Source organism: Pundamilia nyererei, unplaced genomic scaffold (assembly GCF_000239375.1).
Source record: "Pundamilia nyererei isolate P.nyererei 1_Seehausen unplaced genomic scaffold, PunNye1.0 scaffold00066, whole genome shotgun sequence".
NCBI classification, from domain to species: domain Eukaryota; kingdom Metazoa; phylum Chordata; class Actinopteri; order Cichliformes; family Cichlidae; genus Pundamilia; species Pundamilia nyererei.
The window spans coordinates 216,992-230,970 of record NW_005187467.1 but is presented as its reverse complement, the minus strand read 5'-3'; the positions used below and the strand labels follow the sequence as shown (position 1 = coordinate 230,970).

Genomic DNA, 13,979 nt, shown 5'->3' with positions numbered 1-13,979 from the left:
CCATATATACATATAGGATACTGCAGTTATACTGAAAAGCGATAGGCCATATTGGACCATGTTAACTTTCCAAACAATGTTTAGTGTTCTGCCAACACCTGCTGAATGTTACAAACATAATCAGGTTTGCTCACCTGGACAATGTGGTGACCCTGAAGTATGCTGTTCAGCATTATAATGTGCAAACGTTTCTATATGGTCCATATCAATAATATTGTTTGAGCACTGCTAAACAGAGCCAAAAATAATTTCAAAAACACAAAAAGACACAAATCACATGAGTAATTATGTCAGGAGGATTTGTCAGAAGCTGCTACAAATAAAATCACAACTATCACTATTTTTAACATCCATTTTGCATGGAAATGAAGGAAAATAAAAGGAAATGAAGAGTTATTCCTGAGTGTGTGGTCACTTCTTTTCAGATTGTATGCCCCTAGACTTGGAAAATAACCTCAACTCTGTTACAACTTGATGGCAGTTGCTGACTGATTACACTGAAAAGACATGCATGCAGTGCACTTGAATTTGTGGGGAACAGTTAACTGTTTTTATTTTTCCTTGTTTTACTTAATTACTCATTAACACCATTATAATTATGTTTCTTTTTATTCATGTATTTGTTTATTTTTCTAAATAAGCCTTGATTGTCTTGCTGTGTAGTAAAACTGTCAGGTGTGTGGGTGTGGATGTGTGTTTGTGGGGGGAAGAGGGTGGTGTTGCTTTGTGTATGTTGAACTGTTTGATTGTTCTTTGTTAAAATTTTTAAAAACATATTTAAGAAATCAGTGGTATATGCAAACTATGAGAAGTACCACGTGATATCACTTTAACACTTTACTGTGTTAATACCCATTAACATGTAACGTTACATGCAGTTCTAATGAACTGACTATCCATCCATCGATTTATTGTTAGGCTGATCACAAACCAAGAACCATTGTGCTGGATATTATAGCTTGTGGATGTAACTATTTGTGATTACATATGCATATTTTGTATTCATACTGTGTTTGAGTTATAGTCAAAAGAGAAAATGAAGGAGGCTATTTAATACATTTTAAGGGTTGTGTTTTATGAATAGAAATTTACTGTTATGACACCACTTAACTTTACAGCAGTCTCTGTACAGCTGTGATGTGTTCTCCTTTACATTACTGGTGATTAGAAATACTAGAAGTAGTTGTTAGCTGGTTAGCTGGATAGACTATGGGATAATCCAGTTCTAGATTTTCATACCAGCTCATACCAGACAATAAACAGATATTCCAGAACCACTATTGGTAAAAACAAACAAACAAACAAAAACCAGAAGCAATAATGACTGTAAAAAGAAACACATCAAGTACAAAGAGTTCCATATCGGACACAAAAACTACAACTCCCTACAAAAATAGACTCGAATCACAAAGACACGTAAAAGTTTAAATACAAAATTAGAATGACTTATTCGCAAAGTTAGAAAAAGGACAGCTCAGTTCACTGAAACAAAGTCAATAACTACACTAAAACCATACGAAGATTAAAATGTAACTTTTTTGATTTAACTTTTAACGGTTACCAGATATGACCAGTATACTGGATAGCAAAAGAGTACTTGAATGCACCAGCAGCAGAAACAGTAGTGCGTCGGTTCTCCGGTGTCACGTGACAGAGGTGACGGTTACTTTGCGGCTGGTGATGTGACAAGGCAAGCCTGCAGCCACTAGCAGTGGTTAGCGAGTTTGTTGACTTTTACATTTATTCGTTCTCTCTCAGAAACAGACCGATTGCCTGAAAATGGATAACAGCGGAAAAGAAAAGGAAGCAAATGCTTTGATGGCCGAGGCTGAAAAGAAAATGAAATCGTCTCAGTCATTTTTTGGAGCGTTGTTTGGGTGAGTCTGTCAGCTAGCTAACGTTAACGTTCGGCTAAAGGAGACAGCTATGCGGAAGGTTGGAAGCTGACCACAAGGGTTAAAAGCCAGGACAAAACGATTTTAAATAATTGTCGGTTGCTTTTATAAGTTGTAGTTAGTGTTAAGCGGTTATTTTCAAGGCTGTCGTTTAGCATATCTAGCTTATCTCGGCTCGTCGTATATCTGGAAAGCGTTTAGTGTGAAAGATAGCTCGAAATAGTCGGTAGTTGCTTATTTTAGACTCTGCTTTAAGGCAGCTTTCATGCTAGAAATAGCTTCAGTTGATTCCAAAGCTGAATTGTTTAACAATTCAAGATAATTTCACTTAATTGTAAAGGCAGCGCTTCCCCTATAGCGCCGTCTGTTGGGCAATTTTCGGAAGGTCACTCTGTCCAAATCACGTGTCATTCACATTTGTTTACAGCAAAAGATGAAAGCGCACTTGTGATGTAGCGAATGTTCCTGTAAGACTAGCTCTCACTAACCTGGACAACCGGCTTTGTATATAACAACCTAAATGCAGGTTAATTTTTCAGGTTGGATTTTTTTTTTAAATTATTGTAGCAGGAGCTCACGTGCAAGGTTAAAGGCTACGTGTTATGTATGAGGCTGTACAATCAGCGAGAGGTTTGTGGCGAAAATTTAATTGTCAAGATAGTTGTGTGTGGATAATGGGACTGAAATCACAAGCAAAGTCAACACTTTTATATTTGTACTTGTATACGGTTTTACAAACCTTTACTCACTATTAAATAGTAACTTAAAGTTTAAAGGATTGCACACTGAATGAAAAATCAGTGAGTGCCGGCTGGGAAAAGGACCGCTATAACTTGTTTCGACCAGTGACTTATAAAAAAAAAAAAGAAAAAAAAAAAGGTAGATCAAATATTTCGCATGCCAATCCTTGCTCCTCTTCTTCTATGTCATAGGCATTCAGTTGGTGCAATTGTACTATTTAAATTATAACATGTCCCATGATCCTTATGGGCAAAAATTAGATTTTGGCTTTAGATTGTGAGACTTGGGTGTGAGAGTGGATTTCAAAATTGATTTGGTCGCTGTTTTGAAACGGAGCTTAAATATGTTTGTCAGCCCTGAAAATTTCAGAAGGCAGTCTTCTGCACATGTGAAGTAATGAGGAAAAAAATGGAAAAAATAATAATAAAATTAATAAAGTTTTATCCCATTGCTTTTAAAATGTTCTTATTATGGTGCTAAAATTTTGCATGTAAGTATACTAAACAGAAAAAAAATCTGCTTATTATACATCTTTCCAAAGGGATTTTACTAAGTAAAGTGTTCATATCATCCTGTGATAATCTGCAATGGATGGGTGTCTTATTAAGAGAAAAAACATGTTTTGTCACACAGTGGCTCCTCAAAGCTGGAAGAAGCCTGTGACATGTTGGTGAGGGCAGCTAACATGTACAAAATGGCCAAGAATTGGTGTGGTAAGATGATTGTCGCATTTCAACACAACAAATGTATTGAATGCCTCTTTCTTTTTTTTCAGTGATTTTAAAATGCAACAATTTATCTTCTTAATAGCTGCAGGAAATGCATTCTCCCAAGCTGCTCACCTTCACCTGCAGATGCAGAGCAAACATGATGCAGCAACCAACTTCATAGATGCTGGAAATGCCTTCAAAAAAGCAGATCCACAAGGTAAACGTTACATCACTTTGGGGTATATAATATCGATTAAGTACACTTGTAAGTTTTACATCTTTTCATATAAAAGCTTTCAGCAATAAAAGTGAAAGTGGTTTAAAAATGTTATTAAATCTTTTATTTACTTTATTAAATCTTTAACTTCATACAAATGCTATAAACAGTCAAATTCCTGATTAATGAGAGCATGCGTTGATCCTGTTTCAGGTACTCTTTGAGTACTTCAGTGCTGTTGAGGTTTCTTTCCTTCTGCTCCACGTGTCTTTTTATAAACTGAGGTGTCTGATTATTATGATATTACTCAATGAGCTTAAGCTGCTTCACCTGACAAACCTGCAGGACTGGCCGCAGATAAGTTAGTAATCATGTCAGGAGAATGATAATTTTGATAAATCCTAATTTGATTTAAGTATTTAATGAGCACCCATCTAGCTGCTGTTTATTTATCACATGACAGCTGCACATAAGCTCTGCATCAATAAAAGAAAAGCGGAAAAGAATTGGAGTAAACAAATTTTCTTGTTTGTTTGTTTTTTTTAAAGTTAATTGTAATCTCATTATTTCATTTTATCTGTTATGATTTAGAGATATTAAAAGAGTGCCATCATGTGGCATTAAAACTTGACGTACGATACTTCATAGTTGTGAGTAGTGCAGTGAGTTTGTCTGTAAGCCTTTTAATGAGACTTAAATATCTGCATTCTAGGGCTGCTCGATTATGGCAAAAATGATAATCACGATTATTTTCACTGAAATTGAGATCTCGATTATTTGACGATATTTATTTAACAATAACAATGTGTTGAATAATGACTTTAAAGATTGTCAAAAAATAATATAAAATAGTGTGCAAATACTGATAACAGTGCAAATGTTTGCAATATAAAAAATATGTTTTTATATGTTTAGTGAACTTTGCAGTGTTGCTCTGTGGTGCAGCTACGACACTGTAGCAAAGTTTACACACTGTGTCTACTTGATCCACGTCTGACTCCGCCAATCAATAATGTTTCCACACCACTGAAGTTTTTTACCTCTCTTTTCAACCAACAGCAGTCACTCTCCTCTCCAAATAACTTCTGCTGAGCTTTCTGAGCATCCCTCGGGTCCTCTTAATCAGCGGTCCCCGAACCGGTACCGGTCCGAGTCGTTTGGTACTGGGCCGCGAGAGTTGAGGCTCAGGTGTGAAATGTATAGTTTTCAGGGTTTTTATCGGTTTTCAGCGTTATTTTTGTTATCATTTTTATCATTTACTCGGTTTTCCTTGGTCTTTTCACGTGTGGTATGAATAAATTTTCTTTTTTTCGGTACTGGTACTAGTTTTATTTTGTTGTATTTATACGCGACACCTTAAAGGCCGGTCCATGAAAATATTGTCGGGCATAAACCGGTCCGTGGCACAAAAAAGGTTGTGGACCGCTGCTCTGACACGTGTTCGAAATGCAGAGAGGTGTGCTCGATTTGCCACACGGAGCAGCGCGAGAGTAAAGCACGAGGGAGGGGCTAATAATCGGCTCAGTCATTTTTAATGATCGTTGAAAGCCCAGATCGTAATCGTGATTAAAATTCGGTTAATTGAGCAGCCCTACTGCATTCTAAAGTTTTCCTTGTGCTTTGATGCAAAGTTTTGTACTGCTGAAAACAAGGCGTTATGAAAGTGCAGACATTAATCAATATTAATAATAATTCAGTGTCCTATCTAACAACCCACAGGGCAGTGGCTAAGAGTTTAATGAAAAAAGTTTATTTTTAACTATTAATGCAGTTTCATTAACACAGTATTGTATATTATTTCACTTTAAGTCTGAAAAATGTTACAAAAGCCATGAAATAAATATGGTCTAGTACACCCCATTCCCCTGTTTAGACTCTCCCTGTTACTGCAGATTTTTCACCATGTAAAACAAACGGCAGTGGATGGAGCAGCTACAAAGTTTGCTTTTCTTCATGTCACAGTTTATTAATCAGGTGCTCTCATTAAGGACTCTTTCCAGACATTTTCCAGTAAAGGTTTTAATGTCGATTACTGGAACAGTGCTTCTGTTTTGGATACTAGAAACACATTTTCTTTGACTCCACCTGAGCGCTCATCATCTCTGTAATGATGCTGCCTCTTTTTTTTTTTTTCCGCAGTGTGTGAACAGAGTCCGGCTCCACGTTAAACTGTGCTAGCATCAGTGCTGCTGTTGTGTTGTCAGTCTTTTTGTCATAAAACTGGGGACTGCGTAGGTTTAGTGTTCAATTTCATATTCACTCTGCCCCTAAATACATTTGTATTGCAGGTCTGTTTTTAGTCGCAAATGTGGGTGAGACACTCGTGTTCACGTTTACATGGTGACGAATAGAGCTGTACATTAAATGAGGCGTTGAAATTGTTGAATTTGTACTAAGGATTTTTTTTTTTCTTTCAATCAAGTTATTCGAATTACCCGATGAATCGTTTCGGTCCTGCATCATAGTACACATTTCATAGCCCATCTTGTTCCTGTGTGGGATTGTTGTCATTGGGTAGAATGAATTTTGGCAGAATCGGACAACTTCCTGATAGTATTGGGTGATGGATAAGGATCTGACAAAAAAAAACCCTAAATGTTTTCTGTGGTACTCAACAAAGACCACTAAGGGCATCCTGATTGATCCTAGTAAAGGCCACAAACTAAAGTATATCAGCCTTGTAATGAACCTGTATATTATAGTTATTAATTGGGAATGTGAACAAATACACTGGAGAAGAGTCCAAATAAAAAAATTTCATTTTACAGTGGGGTCCTTCTATATTTACTCACCTTGAACCTTTATATAGCTTCTAATTTGTTGAATTTTGTTGTATTTTATTATGTAGTATATATTTTTGGGGTTTTTTTGCTAACATTGGTTTACTGAATAATTGTAAACTTTTTCTGAAAATAATTGTTTGAATATATTTCTCAACAGAGGCAATTAACTGCCTAAACCGAGCTATTGAGATTTACACGGATATGGTGAGTTTCTTTTCAGTTTAATTTCTAAAGAGCATCTTTAAGGAAATCAGAAGCAAAACATAAAGGGTAGCTCATATTTCTCGCTTTCTCTCACTGTCTTTTTTTTTTTATTTTATTTTTTTTTACTTTTTCCACAAAAAAAAATAAAAAATCATATTATAGGGGCGTTTCACCATTGCAGCCAAACACCATATCAGCATTGCTGAAATATATGAAACGGAGCTTGTGGACGTTGACAAGGTTGGGTTAAAAACTGTTTCTTCTTGCCTTTTATTTAAATCCTTATTATATTTACTTTTTATTAATTGTCAAACAGCAGTATAATAAGCTCTGTTTACAATTCATGTATATGTTTGTGTAATTTCTTTTCCAGGCCATTGCTCATTATGAACAGGCAGCAGATTACTACAGAGGTGAAGAATCCACCAGGTAACTATTTTAAATAAGCACTGTTATCTTTTGCCTTTGGGGAAGTAAAGAATGTAAATGTGTAAAGACACTATGCTGGCTGCTCATGTGCATCTGTACTAAAATTCCCTATTACTTTCATATAGCAAGTAGCTCATGCATCAGACTGCTCTAAATACTCTGTTTCAGACTTTAGTTTTTTTCTAATATTTGGCTCTGTGTGACGTCAACAAGAGCAAACAACAAGAGCATTTTTAATCTGGTCATATTTGACACACAGCTCCATCCACCCACCCGTTCGTCAAACTGTCTGTTCAGGAGTGGCAATCCATCAAAAGGAAGTTGGTCTAAAACTGCTCATTGTAGACGATTTAAAAAAAAAAGCACTAGTGCCCAGTATAAGATAATTAAGAATGAACTATGAATCATGTAAAGCTATTCTAATGGAGTCAAAGAATTAAAATATGGAACTGCAAATGAGCACATGAGGTGCTATCTAAAATTTCTGATACATTAATATTATGTCTTGTTTTACAGCTGTAGCGTTACTTTTCAATTTAGGACCCTCGATTTCAGTTAATGTGTGGTCTGACATATTGCTGGATTTTTCCTTTTAAAGTTCAGCAAACAAGTGCCTTCTGAAAGTAGCAACCTATGCAGCTCAGCTGGAGCAGTACCAAAAAGCTATTGAGATCTACGAACAGGTGAGTTAATGCCACCCAGCAGCTTTTATTTCAAGGTTTTATCCCTCCGGGAGCTTTAGTTGGAGAGTAAAGATAAATTGTGCTTTTTGATTTATTCATTTATTTTTAGGTTGGAACCCATGCAATGGACAGTACGCTCCTGAAATACAGTGCCAAGGATCACTTTTTCAAAGCTGCGCTTTGTCACTTTTGCGTAGACCATCTTAATGCGAAAGTAAGCCATTACATACAGCTCTTATCTGCTGATAATATGCAGACACTGTAATGCAAGCCTTTGATTTTAATAATCTCCCTGCCTTTTCCCAGCTTGCTGTGCAGAAGTATGAAGAAATGTTTCCCGCCTTTTCAGACTCGAGAGAGTGCAAGCTGTTGAAGGTAGGCTTTGATGTAATTTTGGGACTAAATCGCTCATCCAGACACATCCAGTAATCATGAAGACTTGGAGTGCCATTTAACATAAGAGACTGTTTTCCATCTATTTCCACTATTGTGCTTGTTTTTGTTTTCCCGTTCTCTTTCTCTCTATTAAACTCATGTTAATCACATGTGATTGACCTGGGTTTAATATACATGCTAATGTTGAAAACATAACTGGACCATAACCTTGAAATTTAATTGAAACCTATTTGGTTTGGTTAAATTCAGTTTAATCTTGTTTTTAGTCATCTGGGTTGAGTAAGTAAAGTAAGCCGTGTCTGTGCTTGAAAAGTGTTTTCAAGTGGGTTGATTCTTTTTTTTTTTTTTTTTGTCTGTTTGTTTGTTTTTCCTTTTTCCTAAATTAGAAACTTCTAGATGCCTGGGAAGAGCAGAATGTGGATGCCTATACTGATGCAGTGAGTAAACAGTTGCTTTTTTAGCAGAATAGAGGAAGTAGCAAAAATGTAGAATTTACTTCTGTCTTTTATTTCTTGTTTTTTGTAATTCTACCTTGACACCAGTTCAGTGAAAGAGTTTGCAGACTGTAGCTTCTGTTTCCAGGTTGAAAGACATGCCACCTTGAGATGGTGGACAACAGATTGTGTAGGCTTTTCTGTTCATGATTTTGTGATCCAAACTGTTGAAATTGGATTGCATAATGAGTGGTTTGTGCATTCATTGAAGCCATTTCCCCCAAAAAATCTACTGGAGTCCAGCAGTAATATTATAGCGATGGAAATGAGAATAGTAGGTCAGATTTTTCTGTATGTGTCCCATGACTGAAATATCGATTTGCATCAGTACCTTACAATATCACTACATAGTGATCAAATCAAGTGTTATTAGAACAGTCCTCTGACAGTAAATAGTTGCTGTGTCAGTTTCTTCTTTCTTGTACAGACGTCTGAAATATATTTACAGAGCTTACCTTTTTTAAGCCTTTTTATTTTTTTTCAAAATGTATTAAATTAATTTTTACCTAAATTCTACACACAAATCTCCCAAAATGACAAAGTGGGGAAAAAAGTTTCATTAAAATTCTTTTAAATGCATTAAAAATAAAAGCAAAACAAAAATAGAACATGTTCATAAGTATTCACATTCTTTGCTTAATTTCTTGAGATCTGAGAATCCTTCAGTGGATTTTGACAAATTCCAGATGGGCTGTTTTGTTCTTTTCTGAGGAGTGGTAGCTCTACTTAGCTTTTTTTTTTTTTTCCCTCTTTGTTATTATGGGCTGTTTTGTATAGAATTGGAGGTGAAAATGAATTGAATCCATTTGCAGTAGGGCTGAAACTAGATGAATTGTGGAACAAGTGAAACGCTGTGAAAACTTTTCAGATGTCTGTATCTGAAAGATTGCTTTCTTAATCCAAACTGTTGAAGCCTCAACAGGTACATTTATGCAGTTGGAAAAAAAATACTTCATTTTAGTATTGTTTAATAGCAACTGGATTAAAAGTGTTAATACTTACTTTCTCAGGTGAAGGAATTTGACACCATTTCTCGGTTGGACCAGTGGCTCACCACCATGCTTCTCCGTATCAAGAAAACCATACAGGATGAGGAGAGTGACCTTCGCTGACTTGCCTCTCCTGTTATTCTTTAAGTCCTAAAAAAATGACTTGCATCCTTGTTTTTTGCCTTGAGCCTCTCACTTCCATTTGTTTGACCATTAGCCCTTGTATTCACAGATACCATTTCTTTCCTGCAGTATTCTCTCAAATTCAAAACAGTACTCCAAAAATGATGGTCCTTTTAGGTATGAACACTACCCTTCTGAGTGCAGGCTTCACACAGTATGTAAATTGTATATTATTATGAATCAGGTATTGGCCCAGAAATAGTTCAGCTGTTCATAATCGGGCTGCAATACCCAAAACTCATACCAGCACAATTGTATAATACAGGTTTTATTTTTATCTTCATTTCAATGAGAACAAATGAGAGGACACAAACTCACTAACACTTCAAGCAACTATATATATCTATATATATTTCTAAAATGTGCTTTAGAATAAACTAACCAAAATGCCAATATTGATAAAGGCACTCAAATTTGCTTTGGTGAGTTTGAATGCGTATGTGTACTATTTTGACAAAGGAGAGCGCCTCTAATTAAACAGTGCTAGATCTCAGCTGCAGAGGCCAAGAGTGTCGATCTGAGGTTTTTCCATTGAATATATACCCCCTCTGCCTTATGACGCAAATTTCTCAGGATTTGGACTTGATTTGATGAAGATTTATAAAACATGCTTTTATAAGCACAAGTAATTAATTTGCTAATTGTTGTCATCACTTCCATTAAAAGTGCTTTTATTCCATAAAAGGTGATAGATGCCCTTCACCTCTGTGAACATTTGCATGGTTTGGAATACATGAGAAATGTAAAACAGCTGTTTTCCACCTGTGTAGGAGTGTAAGAGAGAGAGTGTGTGTGTTTTTTGTTTTGTTTTTCTTTCTTAATCTTTGATTTGTGTTTTCTTGTCTTAAGTAACCAGGCTGAAAAAATAAACAGTTTTTAACGCCTGCAGAGATGCAATACATAATTGGGGGGAAAAAAGAGCTTTACGGATCTGAACACTGTGCTCATGTACCCTGATGATTTTGTCCGTGAACAATTAGTCTTAAATAATTTGTGATGTTTCCTGTCAAACGTTTAAATAAACTTGTCTCAATAGCGCATCGTGGGTGTGGTTTCCACCTTTGGGAAGGCTGCACCTGTGGCATTTCTCGCTTTCTGTTGAAACGCGAAATAAGGTTTTGCGCTCCGGATGAGTTTTCGATACCCGAGGACACTTGGAAACTATTTTGAATTTTTCTCTTGCTTTACAGTAATCGGGTTATTCTTATTTTTCTTCACTTTAGATGCAACTCATTTGTTATCGGTTTGACTTTTTAAAATGTTTTTTATCTTCCGCTCAGGTGTAAAAAGTCAGTGCAAACCCTATCGAGAAAGTAAGAATAAAAAGAAGTCCACCTGATTTTGATTTGTTTGCGTCCTCCCCCCAACTCCTCGAGACGTTTCTCCGTTATTTGTTTTTTGGCTTCTAATTAAACACAAGAGAACAAAGGTGTTCCCAGGTGTATCTCAGCACGCTACAGCTGCACGTGAATGGCCGTGCAAGCCCAAATTAATTCTTTCATGTACGTTCTTCTTTCAAATACATATTTTGCGACAATAAAAATACTATATATAGTATATTATATACAGTATTTTAATGCATTCAGACATTGTTATATTAAGATCACATATACATGTATTTTTATGTACACATTTATATATATGTTCAGTCTCTTATACAAATATTTTTATTACAATCATGAGCCTAGTGGGCTTATGAAAACTATTTTTCATCATCTCCTGAAACTCTCATATCTTCGTCGCTTGGGGGAGCTAGGACGGCTCATCTGCATCCAGTGTTACTGTAGTGAAGTAGTCTTGATGCATGCTCAATCATCCAGGTAAGTAAATCTCCAAAAGTTGATTCTGTTCATCTGGACATAGCGAAAATGTGACGACGAAACGTTTCTCCCACAAAACGCTACGTCCAGATGAACAGAATCAACTTTTGGAGATGTAGTGAAGTAGATTTAGGTAGGATTTTACGTGATGTCCATGAATGCAGCACTAACATCCACACCTTCCCAGTTGATAATTGGAGGCCTTATAAGAAACAGCTGTGCTTCATTACCACAAGGAGGCATTTGGAATTCTTTTCCCATCCAAGGTGACCAAGAGCGGTTTGATTTTTTCAGGAAAGCTGCTCATTTTAGTATTGCCCTTTAGAGAGTAGTAAGTGGGACTGTTGCGTTTGTTATTATGTGGCATATGTAGGGTGGACTTTGGCGACTGCTTCCCTCTGTTTTATTACAGGATTGTGCCACACTGCTGCTGTCTTGTACCCTTGTTGTCATTTTACAAACATGTATGGACTGGCCTTGACTGACTCCTGGTTTTATGGTCTTTTACTCTGAATTGTTTGATATATTTTAATCATGCTTTTTGTAAAGAACTGTACCTTAGGGTGTATTTGTTTCCTTTATCTCTTTTACTGATTTGTTTTATGTTTTATTGCTTTAGTGGTGGTGCGGCTGCTTGTCATGGGGCTAGGCACGTAAGGTGGAATTCCCCAGGTTCATCCACCCATGGGTATTCTGCTGTTTCAGCTCCTGTGACTGAGAGACTGATTTATCTTCCTTGGGAGAGGAAATGCCCATGGTTCAATGGTAAGACTGGTATAGGTATTGCCGCGTGGGTGGAAGAGGTGCAGGCCTGTTTGAGGGTACGACATCTTTCACCAAGCCCTTTTCATCTATGATCATCTAGAAGGCAAGCCCAGAGAAGAGACTACATATTGGCTTCCAGAGGAGAAAGACGATCACGAAAAGATTTTGACTGTTTTACAGGACCTGTATGGGTGTACTAAGTCATGCCTTTCTGCAGGTGGAGTTCTTTTCAAGACGACATCAAATTTAATTGTTCTGTATTTTGGGGATGACATTCGATCTCGCTTGGAGACACCAATCACACTGTGGTGACTGGTGATGGCAGGAGTGGACAAAATGTAGTCCACAAAGCTACACTTTGGGCTGAGGGTTGTTTGTTACCTGTGTGGGGAGGGACAAAGAAGCGCTCACGAAGAAAAGCTGAGCAGGGGGAGAAGAGACAACCGGAAGAGTTTTGTTGGGCTGAGGCAGAATAAGGGTTCTGTTCACCTGACCTGTAAATTGTGGATTTCTTACTAAAGGCAAGGTTCATATTATTTATTTATTTTTTAATAATAACTTGATGCACTTGATTTCAAATAAAGATTGTTTTAAAAGCTAATGTTGCTCATAAATTCTTGTCCTCTGAACACCAGATCGGTTTTACAAAGGTGGTGGCAGCGTAACCTGTTTAATCCTCAGTCATTCAGGTCATAGTCGTTTTAGGCTTGAAAAGAATGTGAATGGACTTTTTTTTTTTTTTTTTTTTTAATAAAGATGTTTTACTGAAGAAGTCCAGTCGCCTTCTTTTCAAGCTCTTAAGAATAAATAAAAATCCAAGTTTTATTACAATGTTTCTAACACTGTGGAGAAAAGGATGGATGATCTGAGAATCTTCCTTATTTTAAATTGGAAAGAAACCCCTGTCTTCAGTTCCAGTTTCTTCAGTGCATGTCTGAAATAAGAAAAAAAAAAGTGATCTGCTTTTGTTTTTCTGGATTTGTTTGCTTAGCAACCTTTAGTACAGAGAGCTGAATGCTAAACGCTGTACGTTTTAAATAATATGAGCCTAAGGAGCCTATTGCAGCTGCCATAGGGTGAGAGGCAGGGTGCACCCTGGAGAGGTCACCAGGGTAACAAACATATGCACTCACATTTACACCTATGGGCAATATAGAATAACAAACTAACCTAACCCCACTAATTGCGTGTCTTTGGACTGTGGGAGGAAGCTGGAGTACCCAGAGCAAACTCACACAAACACAGGGGAGAACATGCAAACTGCACACAGAAAGGTCCCGACCAGATGGTAGAGTCAAACTCAGGACATTCTTGCTGTGAGGCAACAGTGTTAACCACTGTGGCACCCTGAAATGAAAGATCATTCAATTAAATTTTATTTGCATAGCACCAAACACAACAGCAGTCTCCTCAAGGTGCTATATGAAGTATTATTTGTAAAGTAGAGACCCTAGATTAATACAGAGAAAACCCCAACAATCAAACAACCCCTTTTGACCAAGCACTTCGTTTTTTCTTTGGACTGTTACTAATGCTTAAATGCAAAGTGGTGCATAAATAGAGTGGAAAAGGGTACGTGAACAAGAAACAGTCCATCAAGGGAAACCCCCAGCAGCCTAGACCTATTGCACTAAGGGAGGATTCAGGGTCACTTGATCCAGCCCTAACCC

At 36.9% G+C, this 13,979-nt stretch overlaps 1 protein-coding gene and 1 long non-coding RNA gene across 3 annotated transcripts; both read left to right on the top strand.

Moving 5' to 3' along the window:
- Positions 1-1,582: 1,582 nt before the first annotated feature.
- napab (N-ethylmaleimide-sensitive factor attachment protein, alpha b) lies at positions 1,583-9,715 on the top strand. Of its 2 annotated transcripts, none has more exons than XM_005735893.2 (12): positions 1,583-1,656; positions 1,759-1,877; positions 3,270-3,349; positions 3,447-3,563; positions 6,504-6,550; positions 6,713-6,790; positions 6,924-6,979; positions 7,578-7,662; positions 7,772-7,876; positions 7,969-8,037; positions 8,445-8,495; positions 9,563-9,715. In XM_005735893.2, exons 2-12 carry the CDS (start codon positions 1,780-1,782, stop codon positions 9,662-9,664), a joined length of 888 nt encoding a protein of 295 aa, XP_005735950.1. In that variant the 5' UTR covers positions 1,583-1,656; positions 1,759-1,779; the 3' UTR covers positions 9,665-9,715. The 2 variants fall into 2 exon arrangements, with proteins under 2 accessions (XP_005735950.1, XP_005735949.1); XM_005735892.2 differs by having other exon boundaries at positions 1,605-1,690.
- A 2,561-nt stretch (positions 9,716-12,276) lies between these two features.
- Positions 12,277-12,910, top strand: LOC106456249 (uncharacterized). Its single transcript, XR_001290410.1, has 2 exons — positions 12,277-12,309; positions 12,410-12,910. It is a non-coding gene; the product is annotated as an uncharacterized LOC106456249 (long non-coding RNA).
- Positions 12,911-13,979: the final 1,069 nt, after the last annotated feature.